Raw genomic sequence first — 16,642 nt, 5'->3', positions numbered from 1 at the left:
CCTTTTCCCTCTCAGAAAACCTTGATTTTGTATCACTCATTGAAAAGCAAATGGTACTTTCGTTTAAAATGTAATATTATTTTAGAGTCAGTATGATTTAGTGGCAAGCACATTGGATTTAGAGTCATTGAAAATGAGTTCAGATCTCAGCTTTGCTACTTATTACCTAATTGACTTGGTTAGGTCACTTAACCCCTACGGGCCTTAGTTTCCTCATTTGTAAAATAAAAAAGCTGGACTAGATTGATTTCATTGAGTTCTTCTTTCTCTAAGCTCCATGATCCTATGTTGTTGTAGAATTTTAAACATGGAGTTTCTGTTTTTTCATATTGTACTCTGTTAACACAATTCATTTTGGTTTTTTTTTTAATAGGATTCTTGCAGCCTTTCCTAGAAGCCTGTAGCAATGTATTATTTTTTCGTACCTGTTCTGTGCTACTCCGACACCCTAAACTTGATCTGCAGATACTGGAAAAACTCAGCATTATACTACAGAAACTCTCCAAAATCAAGTAAAGATTTTGTTCATTTGTAGTATTTTTCTATTTATACCTCTTAGCATCCTTGTTGGATAAACTTAGGCCAATTTAGGCCAGTTCACTAGTTTGCTCACAAGAAAATACTTCAGTAGAGATAGTAAAATGTAATGGAAATAGCTCTGAATTTAGAGTCAAAGAACCTGTGCTTGAAACTCTAATTATTCTTACTGCCTGTGTTACCCTGGGCCAGTTACTTACCCTTTTTGGGTGTCCTGTTCTTTATCTGTGCCATGAGGGTGTTAGATTCCATCTCTAAAGTTCTTTCCAGCTTTGAGTCCTGGGTCCTGAAAATGTTCTTAAGGAAATATTTTCATATTCAAAGTATCTCTGTTGTGGTGGGTACTTCTTTTACTATTAAAGCAGACCACGGACGTGTGACTTTGCAGAATCTTTTTGAGAGTTGTTGGGGCCAGAAGATGCATGTCTTAGGGCCAGCTCAGTGATGGGCCACAAAGAAATAGAAATTTGAAACTCATAGAAATTTAGTTTCCCATAGCGTAAAGTTTTATTCATGTTTTAGCTCAGTGAGAACAAGTTATAAGTAATGTATGTAACCTTGTATTAAATCTGATTTTTGTATGTGTTGCATACCTTTATAATATTTCTATTTGTAGTATGCTGTGCATAAAATATAAATAGTATACTTTGGCAGTTATATCATCATGCCATTTCCATTTTTTCAGTTGAAGAAACGGGTTTTAAAAGGTTGTTTACCATTTCTTAGTTAATGGTGAGGGTAAAATTAGAGCAGTGGTGTCAAACTCAAGTAGAAACTGAACCCTGCTGATGTCTGCATATTGATTTAGAAAACCACAAATTAACATTATCTGTGTTGTGTATTATATTTTTATTTATTTTGTTAAATATTTCTTAATTTCATTTAATCTGGTTTGTTTGAGGCCAGTGGGCTATAGTTTGACACCTCTGGTGTAGAGGAGGTATCCTGCTGCAGTAGAAAGAGGGCTAGATGGAGAGTCAGGAGCTGGGTTCATATCTTACTTGTCTCACTAACTACTCCTAGCTACCCGTTGGGTATGATACTCAACCTCTCTGTACCTCAGTTTCCTCATCTATAAAATCTCGACTTTGTATGCATTACTTTTAAATTCCATATTTTGGAGCTCATACCCATTTCAAACTCAGATAAACAACTTAAACAAAGTTTGAATAAACGGCTGGGAATAATATAATACTCAAATTTTTTAGCAAATTTTTGAAGTTGCAAAGATGCAAATTAAATCCTTTCATATCTAAATTGATGGGTACTTAAGGTCATTTGCTGTTTCTCACATAAAGTAAATGTACCATGGCAAGAAAATCAGAAATATATAAAATCTAATTCTTATTGCAGATGAAATTGCCTGGCAGGTTAGTAGGAGAAGTGAGTGGGAGAGAGGTGATGAATGCTTGAAAGCATCTAGATATCTTTAAATTTAAGTTAGATACGAGAAGTTAGATAAAACATGGTAGTCAGTTCTGTGGCTCTAATTTTATAGTAGAGACATAACTCAGAATAATAGGGACTGAATTAGAAAGGACATCAGAGCCCAGCCTGTACCTGTATGGGAATTCCTTCTAACATCATCCTTAATGAGTGATCTGTGTATCCTTGGCTTAAAGACTATTAGTAAAGGGAACCCTCTACCTCCCAAGGCAGCTTATTCCACTTCCTAAATGTTAGGAATTCTTTCCTTACATCAATTCTCATTCTTGCCTCAGCAGCTTCTACCGGTTGATTTAAGACTGTCCTTTGAGGTCAAGTAGAACCAGACAACTCTCACATTCCCTTGTATCTTCTCTTCTTTAGATGAAATATACCCAGTTCATTCACTGGTGCTATAGTATTAAAGTCCCTCACCACGATTGCTGTCTTCTGGACATTCTCTTCTCCCGTTGCCCGAAATCCATAGTTTGTCAAGTTATTTCCAAAAATGTGTCCAGAATAGAACCTTGTACTATAGATACATGGTCATGATTCAGAGTTCAGCTGAATTTTGTTGCCTTCATAATTCTAGGCATTTTTTTTTCTATTTGTAGGCTAAGATTGCATTAGTCTTTTGTACTTCTGAATGGCGCTATTGATTCTTATTGTGATTGCAGTCCATTAAAACCCTCAGGGAATTCTACCATTCTCCTATTTTTAGTATTATAAGATAATTCTTATTTCTTATATCATTATAGACATTGTACATGTGATTAATTCAATACAAAAATATTTCTTACAGGAGTAATAAGAAGTTGTTTGAACTCTTTACACTTCACCTGATGCTTCAAGAAATCCAGAGGACAGCAAATCCAGAGCATGTCTTTCTTTGTATCAACCTTAATTCAACTCTCTTCAATTTGGGTTTAACTAAATGCAACTCCCTTGTCACTACTGCAAATAGTTAGACAAGTTTATTATTTTTTAAAAATTTTCTATGCATATTACTTATTTGTAAAAATTGAAAGATTGACCAAAGTGACTAAAATTTTGCTAAGTAAAATTATAAGACATGTTGTTGCATGGCATTGTTTATCATGAAGGGCAAATAGACAACATTTCAAATATTTTCTAATTGAATAAAAAGATATTGTGGAACTATTAGAATTCTCCTTTTCAAACAGAGTGATACAACTAACATAATAGCCTGAACTTTCAGAGTTCGTGACACTTGTAAAGCTTACTTTTTTTACAAGTCTTTCAGGAAAATTATTTTAAAATTATGTGATTGTTAATTCTGAATAAAGTTGATGTTAATTTGCAAAGAGGATTAGAGCTTGTTATCTTTCCATTTTCTGAAATGAGTTTTTTGAAGAAGCCACTTATCTACTATGTATCCTAGCTGTACTCATGTGTTATGAGCTTTTCTAAGCATTGCCCTTTGAGAAAACTTTATTAATATCTAGGAATGCCTTTTTGTGGTTTTTCTCACCAGGTGTATGTCTTTGACTAGTCATAGAGATTCTACAATATTATCAGTCCTCTAATAAGCTTTCTCTTCAATGTTTCACAGATATATGATTTCATTGGAATGACTATTATTTCTACCAATGTAGATTGCAGCTACTTTCTTGGTAGATGATCCTTAAGATCATGCAGATTTGACCATGGCATTCCCTTTCTCAAAAAATTTATCACCCTAAAACCAACGCTATTGTCTCCCAACTTGGAAAACACTCAATATATTATTGGAATTGTAATCAAAACCTTTATCTTTAGTAGACTCTGCCAGAACTTGGGCCCTACTGGCATAACAAGAAGAGGCGCCAGAGGAGGTCTTTAGAAGCAATTAATTTATTCAGTATTGATTTAGTGAATATTAATAGTTTCTTAAATAATTAATTCTTAGTACCTTATACTAAAACCTCACACTTGTGTAATACTTTATAAAGCACAATGTCTTTTTCATTCCCACATCTCTTCTGTGAGATATATAAGGCAGGTCTTAATATCCCAGCTTTAGAGATGAGTAAACTTTTCTAGCCAATTCTAGTTTTCCACTTCACATTGCCGTTCACTCTTGTTATCTGCCTTTCAACCCTACGTCATCTTTCCAAATGAAGTTTTATTCTTTCAGGATAGCAGATCCAATTTAATCAGCAAACTTTTAAAAAAACTGAAATGAATTTTTTTCAATTAACAATAATTACTTTATCTCCCTCCATCCATTAAGAAAAGAAAAAAACCTTTATAAGAAATACACATCATAACCCTATGTAACAAATATGCATAATCAAGCAAAACAAATTTCTGTATTTGCCATATCCAAAAAATATCTCATTTTGCATTCAGAGTCTATTGCATCTGTTAAGAGGTGGATAGCAGCTTTAATCATAGGGCTGCTAGAATTGTTGGTCATTTTAGTAATCAGAGTTCTTAAGTCTTTCAGAGTTTCAGCTATTATTTATTAAGTGCCTACTGTGTGCCAAAGCATTGGATGTAGTCTTATCAGGAATAAAGTGTTAGAGAGTAAAGGCTAGCCAGAATCTATTGTGAATTTAACACATGGAATTGCAGATTCTCAAGTGCTGTCCTGTTGTTTGTGATAGGCATTCTTCAAATGTTAATGAAGATTCACTGATTCTCTGAAACTTGAAACCATTTGCATAGTAGATGCTTAAGTAATCGTTCTCCCTTACCTGCTCTGGTCATCCACATTTGTACTCTGACAATCATAGTGGCTCTACTCTTTATAAATAATCTGCACACTTTGTGTTTTAGTTTCTATTCTAGACTAGTTTGCAACAGCAAATAGCAGAAGAAAAAAATGACATGTTCTTTAGTAATACTCTGTCTTCATGCAATTATCTAGCATTTTATTTCAGATTTATTTTTAGATACAGCATAAGTTGGCTGCATACGTTTTGAAATGGATTTTGTCAGATGTAGGTGTTATAAAGAGAATATGAATTTTAAAAGTTGGAACTGGGGACTAAAATGACTGTTTTCTCTTTGAAAAATATGAGTTAGTTGGAAAGACTTGTTTCCTTTTGGAATTTTTATAGTTTTATTAATCACTTATTATCCCAGCAATACAGTAAGAGCTGCTAAATATTATATTAAGCCAAATGTTTTCTAGCATCTGAACTAGTGTCACTTAAGATTTTTTTTAATCTGTTTCATTTTTCCAAGACATGAGGCTTAAGTTTTTATAATGATTGCAGGTTTAAGAAAACCCCTTAGCCTAGATATTTTACTTTAGTAATGTTTTCCTATCCCCTCACATTTATGGCCAGACTTCCTGTAGATCAGTCCTCCCTCCCTTCCCTATTATGGAGAACAATCAGATAGGTAGAGAACTAGGAGAGAGTAGTGTCACTAAAACCCAGAAGGGAGAGAGGATGCAAGAGAAGAGGGGGGTCAGTAGTATCAAACACAACAGAGATGTCAAGAAGGATGACACATGAGAAGAAACCATCATATTTGTCAGATCATTGGTGGCTTTGGAGAGAGCAAGGTCAGTTAAGTGAAGGAAGTAAGAAATCAGATAACAAATAGTTTATAAATAGAGGTAATAAATGTAGGCAGTTGTTTTTTGTTTGTTTTAATAATTTGGCTGAGAAAAGAGATATCAGTTAATAGTTTGAGGGGACAGTCAGGACTAGTGAAGATTTTTAAGGTTGGGTAGCTATGATATGTTTAAAAGCAATAGGGAATATATATATATATAAATATATATGAGAATATAAGTATATAACAGAGCTTGAATAGAAAGAGAAGGGATCAAGTATGGAGGAGTTGGCCTTGGCAAGCAGTAGGGCTACCTTATTAGCAAATGGGGGGGAATTCACCTATGAAGTGGAAGAGGGTAGCAGTGTGAATGAGAAAGCAGAATTCAACAATATGTTGTTTACAAAAAACACTTGAAACAAAGACTCACAAGAGTTAAAATAAGGGACTGAAGCGAAATCTGTTCTATTTCAGCTGAGCCCCCAAAAGCAGGAAAACCAAATAAGGCTTCAGCAAAAATAGAGAAATAGGAGACTAGTAGGATAGAATACTGTATATACATACATGCACATACAGTTTGGGACAGTTGGGTCTAGGGAAGATTTGTAAGGATGGGTAGATACTTATATGTTTAAAGGCAATGGAAAAGGAACTGTATATACCCTATTGATATACATACTTTTGTGTATATATATATATATATATATATATAGATACACTTTTGCATATGTGTATGTACATACACGTATACATACACACATATGAAGACATAACTATGTAAGGAGAAATTGAAGATTAAAAAGGTAGAGAAACTTACTATCTATAGTAAGATGTGGTCAATGTATTGGTGTTGTAGAAGTGTCTGTCCTTCTGTCTCAGATGCAAGACACCTCAATATATGGAGTCCTAAACAGAAGCACTGAGTGGATTTTCATCTGTTCATCACAATTCATAACATACTTAGACTCTGGAGAATGTCAGGTCACAGACCATGAACAAATCTGAGGGTACCTTTGTTCTTTGTTTTGCCATGAAGTCCCTTATGAGCTCAGAGTCATCTGTGTAGACGAGTGAGACTCGTACTTTGGTTAAATTTACAGATATCTCTTTCCTAGAGTCTATCTAGGGTCATGAGGGGGAAGGAAAGTTCTTGCTAACAAATATCCAGGGGAAGGAAAGTTCTTGCTAACAAATTGGATAGGAGAAATATTCATGGAGGACATACCATTTGTGTTAGCCTTTCAAAGACAGAAATTTAACGAGAGAAGATTCTAGGCACAGGAAACAGTGAGCCATGATGTCACAAGGACAAAGTGCAGGCTATACTGGGAAGGCTGGGGTTGGAGTGGAGTAAAAAGTAGTCCACATTAACTGAAATGAAGAATACATGGGAAAGAGTATAATATGAGAAAAGGATGGAAAGTTTGGGTGATGATCGGAGTTTTTTTTTAATTTTTAATTAATTTATTTTGAATTATCAACAATCACTTCCATAAGCTTTTGAGTTTTAAATTTTTCTCCCTCTCCTTCCCCTCCTCCCTCCTCAAGACAGCGTGCAATCTGATGTAGGCTATACATATATATTCCTAATAAACATATTTTCACATTAATGATGTTGTAAGAATTAGAACCCAATAAGAAGAACCACCAGAACAACACAACAGAAGGAAAAAAAAAAGCAAATAGTATGCTTCAAATCTGCATTCAAACTCCTTTCTTTCTTTGGATGTGGATAGCATTTTCCAGCATGATGCCTTTAGAGATGTCTTAGATCCTTGTATTGCTGAGAAGGGTTAAGTCTATCAATATTAGTCATCACACAACGTGGCTGTTACTGTGTACAACGTTCTCCTGGTTCTGCTCATTTCACTCAACATCAGACCATACAAGTCTTTCCAGGTTTTTCTGAAGTCAGCCTGTTCATTGTTTCTTTTAGCACAATAGCACAATACCATTACATTCATATACCACAACTTGTTCAGCCATTCCCCACTTGATGGGTATTCTCTCAATTTCCAATTCTTTGCCACTACAAAAAGAGCTGCTATAAATATTTTTGTACATGTAGTTCCTTTTCCCATTTGTATGGTCTCTCTGGGATATAGCCCTAGAAGGGCTATTGCTGGGTCAAAGGGTATGCACATTTTCATAGCCATTTGGGCGTAGTTCCAAATTGCTCTCCAGAATGGTTGGATCGTTTCACAACTCCACCAACAATGCATTAGTGTTCCAGTTTTCCCACATCTTCTCCAACATTTATCATTTTCCTCTTTTGTCATGTTGGCCAATCTGATAGGTGTGATGTAGTACCTCAGAATTGTTTTGATTTGCATTTCTCTAGTCAATAGTGATTTAGAGCATTTTTTCATATGACTGTAGATGGCTTTAATTTCTTCATCTGAGAACTGCCTGTTTATATCCTTTCACCATTTATCAATTGGGGAATGACTTGTATTCTTATAAATTTGACTTAATTCTCTATATATTTTAGCAATGAGGCCCTTATCTGAGAGACTGGTTGTAAAAATTCTTTCCCAATTTTCTACCTTCCTTTTAATCTTGGTTGCATTGGCTTTGTTTGTGCAAAAACTTTTCAATTTAATGTAATCAAAGTTATCCATTTTGCTTTTCATAATGTTCTCTATCTCCTGTTTGGTCATGAATTCTTCTGTTCTCCATAAATCTGATAGGTAAACTATTCTTTGCTCTCCCAGTTTGCATATAGTATGAGCCTTTAGGTCTAAATCATAAAACCATTTTGACTTTATTTTGGTATATGGTGTGAGATTTTGGTCTATGCCTAGTTTCTACCATACTCTTTTCCAGTTTTCCCAACAGTTTTTGTCAAAGAGTGAGTTCTTATTCCAGAAGCTGGGGTCTTTGGGTTTATCAAATAATAGATTAATATAGTCATGATAATCAGACTTTAAAGCCTTGAATGCCAGATGGAGTTGCTGAAACAGACAATAGGAAGTCATTGATGATTTCTGAGACAGAATAACATGAGCATCTAGGCCAAAGAAAGGTTGCTCTTGTGACTGTTGTCTTCATTGTTATGAAAGTAAGGCCCCTTGAGAGGAAGGACTGCTCTGTTCTTGTCTTTGTATACCCAGCACCAAGCACAGTACTCGGCACATAACAGACACCTAATTTTAAATAAATTCTTGATTGATAGATCATAATAGCAGGCATTTACATAGGGCTTAAAGGTTGGCAAAGCATAATTTGATGCACATTGCCTAATTTGGTCTCATAATATTGGTAGGTTCATTTATTGTTCTGAATGCTTTTTTAGTCATACCACCTAGCTAGGGCCATCTATTTTTCTTGGCTGTCAGAGAATATCTATACCAGAGGGGAAGTGGGGTAGGGGGTGTAAACAAGGTGAATTAGTGATCTTAATGCAAGGTCAATATGACTAATCATTGGGATATAACTTGTGCCTGCCATGCCGCAATGGAAAGTCATACCCTGTTGAAAACTAACAGATTTTGAGTGGAGGGGTGTCACCACAGTGACATTGCCTACCTATGAAGAATACATATTTCTGTGTGAAAATCCACAGATGTAGGGTAGGAAAATTTGCTGAGGACTAAAAGGGTGATGATAAAAGGAGGAAGAAATAGATAAGAGATGTGGGTTAAAGATCATAACACAAAGAGGGAAAATATATCCTGAAGGAGAATCTTTGCCAAATGCCCTGGTCAAAAAGGATGAATTGAAACATGAGTAGACGCCTGATCACACAGTTGACACTGAGACTCCAGATACAATTGAGGAAAACTTCAATTATTGAGATGTCATTGGATCATAGATTTAGAGCTGAAGGGAGCTCTCTAGTCCAGCTCCTTCATTTGTTACAGAAGGCAATGGAGGTCCAAAGTTGTTTGACCAAAGTAGCAAATCTGACTTCAGATCCAATGCATTTTCCACAAGATCTGGCTGCTTCTGGAGATTTCACTTATAAAAGCAGCCTGTTGTGATAGAGAAAGTCCTGGATTTGGGGTCAGAGAACCTGAATTTTAAGCCCTAGCTCCAGACTGTTGTCATTTTTATCTTTCTAACTCCAGCACCTAGTACTATACCTGGCATACAGTAGGTGCTTAATAAATGCTTGTCGGTTGCTCCATCAATGTATGACCTTGGGCAAATCACCTTTAGTTCTGTTATCTATATGACTTCATCCTGGGCCATTACCAGTCATCTTGACCTTTGTCTTGCCTCCAGACCTCCATGACTGTGGAGGAGAGAGTGAGGTCGATGACTTTGTGCAACTCTGCCTCACTTATATTCAGTTCACTCAAAAGTGAAGACATTACCCTTATGATGTCATTAGTCCTCTTCCAGAATGAAGGACAAATAACAACAATACTTACCTATAAAATGGGAGGGAATTTGATTCATTAGACCTTTTCCAACTCTATTATGATTCTATGATTTTCTCTGAAGTGTGCTCACAAGGAATATATTTAATAGAAAATAAGAATTAATAATAATAATATACATTTATAAGGCCCTTTAAGGTTTGCAAAGAATTAGAGTGGTTGAATTCTTTTTAAACTCTTTGAAAAACTTTTGTATGTAAAACAGAGAGTAAAGAATATAATACTGTTTATAAGCATATGGTGTTAAGTCCAAGCAGATTACGGTTAATTATGGTCACAACATCCCTGTCAGGCTTGTGGGTGATTTTATCCCCAGCTTACAATTCTTGCAATTTCTTGCTCTCAGGGAAATTCAAAGTTAAAATAGTTTTTGAAGAAGATGCATTTAAATTAGTAAAACTACCAATGGATATGGCCAAATTCATGTCCTTGCTGACTTGAATATATTTATTTTCCATATATAGTCATAACAAATCTCATTTGCCTCAAGGTGATGATGCTATTTCCAATAAAAAGTGCTCTATTTATTAGTTGGGCAGCTGGGTGGTACACCAAGCCTGGGGTCAGAAAGACCTGAGTTCAAGTGTGGCCTCACACTAGCTGTGTGACCTTGGGCAAGTTACTTAACTCTGCCTAATATTATATTGTCACTTAACTCCTCATCTATAAAATGATCTGGGGAAGGAAATGATAAACCATTCCAGTATCTTTGCCAGGAAAACTCCAAATGGGGTCATGAAGAGTCGGACATGACTAAAATGACTGAACAATAATGTTTATTAATTACTTTAAAAGCTAAGAATAGATCTAAAGGAAGCAAAGAACATTTATGTAGCAGGAAAGAAAAAAGTTTTTTCATGTTATATCTCATGGTTGTTCCAAAATTAATAATTACATTAAGGCTTCCAGGATTGGGGAATCTGCAGTCTCCAGGCCACATGTGGCCCTCCAGGTCCTCAAGAGCCACATATGGCCTCGAGACCACAGGTTCTCCACCTCTGGCTTAGCCACTAAAAGCAATAACGCGAGAAGGTTTTTTTTTTTTTTTTTGATGAAAAAACCATTATTCTTTCTGATTCCTATTTTTCAACAAAAAGGAAGTAGGCTTTCTCCCTCTCTCTCTCTCTCTCTCTCTCTCTCTCTCTCTCTCTCTCTCTCTCCCTGTCTAGAAGCATGAACTTATTTGATTAGTATTTTTTTTTCACACTTATTCTTCTCCTTACGGAATTAAAAGTATTTTTGCGTAAGTGAATAAAATCTTTGAGCTAGAAGGTAATAGAGGTAACATAGTTCATTTCTCTCATTGCATAGATGAGGAAACAAGCCTCCAATGGTTATTAACCCACAATCACATAATTAGTTAAAACTCGAGTCAAGAACTCACATCTTTTAACTGTCCAAGATGATTTCTTACAAACACTGCACTTCTTCCCTTCCTATTCTTTACTCCCAGAGGGTACCTGTTACCCAACAAATATTGAGCATGGCTTTGCATTTGAACATGTTTCGCTACTACTGCTTTTTAAATATGAAAAGTTTTTATATTTGTAATCATTTGTTCTGAAAAACAGTGAGCATTTTTGCGGCCAATGATTTCCAAGTATGTTAGAGACATTTCATCACAAGGCTGTGCCCAGGGTGTTCTTGAGCTTAGGGGAGGGTTTTGTTCCTTAGTTCCCAGCCCAAGCCTTAACACCTCTTGAGTCAGTAACACCTGGCCCCCAAGAGGCCTAGCCTGTGGCAACATCTTTATTTTCAATCTCCTTTGCCTTTCTGATCTCACACTGGCAACATCCTTTGTGAAATATAAGAGTGGGTGTATGTTCAATGAGAAAGTATGGGTGTGGTTTGGGAGGGAATGATATGGGCAGTGAGGTGGAAATGATTTTCTTTGCTAGATCCAGGATGATGAGATCATTTTTTTTTTTTTAAAGAGGGCATCCAAGGACACCCTCTCTAGAAAAGTAGAACAAATCTCTAGTTAGAATTCAGAGACTAGTAATTTCAGAATACTGGTGAGTGACTCTGAACAAAAACATTTTAAAGGCATGTGTTTGTTCTTCCCAGAGCTATAACTAGTAATTCAGGTGCCTAGGAAAAGGCTGAAAGGTACAGTAGAATCTCAGAGAGACCCTAAGGCCAAATAAAGGAAGGGAACAGGGCATTTACTCATTTGCAGAAAGGCTTCTTAGTTCCACCTCTATGTCACAGGGCCTTTAGCTCATGGTTGAATACAGCTTCATTGAGGGAGGCCCATCCCCTCGGGTTTCTTGAGGACCCTTCAACTCTTCAGACCCCAACAGGGTCAAGGAGGGGAGGGCAAAGCATGGTGGGCATTGATGCATCCCTCAAACCCTGGGATGTATCAAGAATATGCAGCAGAAAGGATAGACAGTAGACAAGGGAGAAGGATGGTGGTTGAGCCTAAGTGAGTGTAATAGATTCAGTTATTATTAGTTCTCCCAGTCATGGACCTGAGAGGTTCTTACATGCCTTGTTATAGCTTTCTTCTCCCTTAAGGGTAATATGGCCACTCATTTGGAGTTAATGCTTCTCCAGCTTGGTGGATGCCTGAATACCATGTCAGTCATCACATGCTGCCTTGCTAGCCAGTTGGTCTCCATATGCTCCAGAGGAGTAAGGGCCACTCCTTCCTTGTTGCATATGCTTGCTGTATTAGGACAAATTAACCCTCCTATTGTTAACTGTTCAATAATTTAGGAATTCCTCATTTTGTCCCAGATTGAACCTGAACTAACAGGTTGAGTACTAGCATTTTTAGGCTCAATTCTAACAGGGAGGGACCCCAGGGGCAGTTGCTACAAGGTGGTGGGTTATAGGCTAGTAGTAGCCCCTGAGAGGACAGGTCCTTGGATCTTGCCCCAAAGTTCAGAACCCACTCAGCTCCATCTCCCAGTCTTCCAGATGCCTTTGAACCTCCTCTGGGTGGCCCCCTTAACTCTGACCTTCCTCACCCTGCTTTCATTAAATGAAGCCTCTTCAGGGATCAGTGATACTGAAGCTCTTGAATATTTTCTTGAAACGTTTTCCCCTCTCGTTCCCCTTGAATGATGGCATTTGGGTGGCCAAAAGGAATAGATTTTGCAATAGGAACCTTTGCCTAAATCTTGCTATAACCAGAGGCAGAGCATTGATTTTCACACCTTAAGACTGCGCCCTCCTGGGAAAGCCAGTTTATTTGCAAAAGCCCAGGGCTGTAAACTTTGGAACACAATCTTTAGGGGGAATTACCTGCAATGTAGATGTGAATCATTTTATTAACCCATTTGCAGAGGTGTTTTGCCTCCAAAAAAAGATTGGCTGTGAGAGGTGTATTTAAAAGAGATTTTTTTTTCCCCCAAAAATGTGTTGCTAGCACAGAGAAGCTTCTAAAAGATTAGGATTGTGTCCTTAGTTGTATTATAGGAGCTTAATAAATATTTAGTAATGAGTATCTACCTTGTATTTTACTGGTACTTGTGTCTACAGCACCTGTATTAATGATGTGAATTTCCCAACAATCTCCAGGGTTGCCGGTCTACATGAAAACCATTTTCACCAATCAACAAAAATGATGAGTGAAACCTTCCTTAAAAAGATTGCATTTTAAGACACTAAGTGATTTATTTAAATAAAATTTATTTAAATAAAATTGAAAGAAAACTTTGCCACTCCAGGATCACCAGAGCTCTATTTTCTACTCCAATTAATTGTTTGATTTTTTAAAAATGTTTTATTGATGTCTTTTTTTTTTAACTATGCCAGACACCTCACAATTGAAGGCTACCTCTCCCACCTCCATCTTGTAACAAAGAAAAATAGTTAAGGAAAAACTAAGCAACTGGCTCCCTAACAGCCTATGCAACTTTTCATTGGGATTTGTTATATGATTTATCAAGAATTCAATCATATTACCACCTTTTTTAGTATCTTCTAACTGCACCTATAAAAGAGCCCATGAAAAATGCATTCATTGTGCAGGTTTGATATCTAGGTCATTTTGTCTCTAATAACTAATCTGGACCTTTAAAGAATGTGGCATTCATTATTTCAAAGTGTGTTTTAGTTCTGAGGGTAGAGGGGTGGAAGCCAAGACCACGTCCACATTGACAGGGCTGTTCTTCACCAAAATTAATCTTGTAAACTAAGGGATCTTGCTTGGAACATTACTTGCAGCATATCAGACAGGTACAGTATGTTCTTTGAGAGCAAGTCAAGTCAACATGTACTTATCAAGTACATATTAAGTGCCAAGATAAGGAACGTGATTTTTGCCTTTGTATCCCTGGCACAGTCCTCCCTTCCACATACTCTAATCCAGTGACACTGGACTCCTTGGCATTCCTTGCACATGACACTCCTCTGGATTACCAGCATGATCATTGGCCATCTGCCAAGCCTGGAATTCTTTACCTCCTCATCTCTGTCTCCAAGCTCTCTTCAAGTCTCAGCTAAACTCTCACCTTCTACAAGAAGCCTTTCCCGGTCCTCCTTAATCTTAGTGCCTTCCTTCTGAGACTACTCAAAATTTATCCTATATTTATCTTGCTTGTATATAGTTGTTTGCATATTGTCTCCCATATTAGACTGTGAGCTCCTAGAGATCGGGGGACTTTTTTTTTTTTTTTTGCCTTTAGTATAGTTCTTGACTCATAATAGTAGATACTTAATAAATGCTAAATTAATTGACTGACTGATTGACTTGGCATAATGCCTAGCACATAGTAAAGGCTTAATAAAGTCTTGTTGACCAATTGACATACAGAATTCTCATTGAAAATAAATGTTTAATATGCATTGATCACAAAGACTCAGGATTGGAAGGGATCTCAGAAAGTAAAATCCCTCATTTTACAAATGAGTCTGAGACCCAGAGAAGTTAAATAAATGACTTGCCCCAGTTCACACAAATAGTAAATGGCAAAGTTATTTGAACCCAAGTTCCCTGATTCCCAAGTCCACTGTTCTTTCCACTATAACATGCTGCTCTATCAATTACTTTGGTGAAATATTATCTCAAAAATGATACCTTTCCAAATCCCTCCTACCCTCTTCTTAGCTGCTAGTGTTTCCCTATAGAAATCGCTTTGTATTCCTTTTGTGTAAATTATGCATAATAATTTATTATTATTATTATTATTATTAACAACATGCCCCATATACCTGTAGTATTTACAGGGAATAGAGGCATTAGATTGGACCTTGGTTAGTTTAATTCAGAACTGAAGGGGGTTAAGTTTCATCCAGTAGAGAATTAAGCAGACAAAATGCAGAAAACTAAATCCAAATTCTGGAAAATCGTCAGAGTTCAATGAAGGGTGTTGGTAGAATGTAAACTTGTGTGATCATAATCAAAAGGACAGTATGAGGAGTACTAATATTTTTATAATGGTGGGCCACTCAGGTCATGTTACTTTGGCAGTTTCTGGGATAATTAGGGCTCTTGTATATGTGGGGCATCTGTTGTTATTCAGTCATGTCCTACTCTTTGTGACCTCATGGACGAGGGGTGGGGAACTGCAGCCTCAAAGCCACATGTCCCTAGGTCCTTGGGTGTGGTATTTTGACTGAGTCCAAGTTTTATAGAACAAATCTTTTTATTAAAGGAATTTGTTCTCTGAAGTTTGGATTCAGTCAAAGGGCCACTCTTGAAGACCTAGAGGGCCACACATGGCCTGGAGGCCGCAGGTTGCCCACCCCTGCCATGGACCGTACTGTCCATGAAGTTTTCTTGACAAATGAGGAGTGGTTTGCCATTTCCTTCTCTGGTGGATTAAGGCAAACAGAGGTTAAGTGACTTGCCCAGAGTCGCACAGCTAGTAAGTGTTTGAAGCCAGATTTGAACTCAGGTGTTCCTGACTCCAAGGCCTGGTGCTTTCTCCACTGAGCCATCTGGCTGCCCCAGGATCATCTCTACTATGCACTAATCACTAGTTTCCCTTTTGTCCAATCTGTACTTTGTATTTTCTCTCTTGTTAGCACCACTGTTGCCCACACATTTAACAGTCTTAAGGGTTTAAATAAAATGTGGTGAAATCATTACTGGGCCCAAAACAATCTATAGTCTAGAGGCTTAAGTTAGGGGTTTTCAGGGTAGTAGGTACCCTAACTCTCTCTTTTTACAAATGAGGAAATGGAGGCCCAGAGAGGTCAATTGCCTTGTCCAAAGTCACACAAATAGGAAATAGCAGGATCAGGATTTGAATCCAGGTCTTCTGACTCTAAAAGCAATACTTTTAAAGTTTGACCGCATTACTACTTCTTATGTGATTTGCAGAGTACCTATCTCTACACAAGAACTCTGCAAACTGAAGTTTTTCACACCCATCTTGGTCCCAAGATGATGAGGCCATATTTTTAAGGTACCCTGATAGCAAGAAAAGTATTCTCTGAATTTTTTTTTGTACTAGACTTGCAATTGTGTTGCCTCTGCCAATGCAAATCAACAACGTTTTGCCAATTTAGACTTGGAAAGTCCTTTATAATAAATTAATTCTTCAGTACTCCACATTACTCTAGAATTTCAGAGTTGGAGGGAGCCATCAGTCTAATCCCAATTCTGCATCCTCTCTGACAAATTATCATCTAGCTTTTGATTGAAGACCTCCCACCCATTGCCTTCCAAAGCAGTCCATTCCACTTTTGGACAGCACCAAGTACTAGAAAGTTCTTCCTTATATCAAGCCTAGATTTGCCTCTCTGTCACATATAGGATCATATGTAACAGGCAGCACAGGGTAGGGGGTAGGAAGTGTTCTCCAAACATGGAAGATGTTGGGAGCATG

The 16,642-nt window shown here is 37.0% G+C and overlaps 1 protein-coding gene across 5 annotated transcripts in view; it reads left to right on the top strand.

Moving 5' to 3' along the window:
• LOC114046283 (coiled-coil domain-containing protein 138-like) overlaps positions 1-3,287 on the top strand; it is a 67,954-nt gene extending 64,667 nt beyond the window's left edge. For all 5 annotated transcript variants that reach the window (XM_027866574.1, XM_027866575.1, XM_027866573.1 and 2 more), the window contains 2 exons: positions 374-512; positions 2,765-3,287. In XM_027866574.1, the coding sequence (XP_027722375.1) occupies positions 374-512; positions 2,765-2,930 (305 nt within the window). In that variant the 3' untranslated portion in view covers positions 2,931-3,287. The remainder of the gene's footprint in view (positions 1-373; positions 513-2,764) is intronic.
• Positions 3,288-16,642: the final 13,355 nt, after the last annotated feature.

This window comes from Vombatus ursinus, unplaced genomic scaffold (genome assembly GCF_900497805.2).
Source record: "Vombatus ursinus unplaced genomic scaffold, bare-nosed wombat genome assembly UNPS02014781.1, whole genome shotgun sequence".
Lineage (NCBI taxonomy): Eukaryota > Metazoa > Chordata > Mammalia > Diprotodontia > Vombatidae > Vombatus > Vombatus ursinus.
This window is presented reverse-complemented; position numbering and strand designations above follow the sequence as displayed.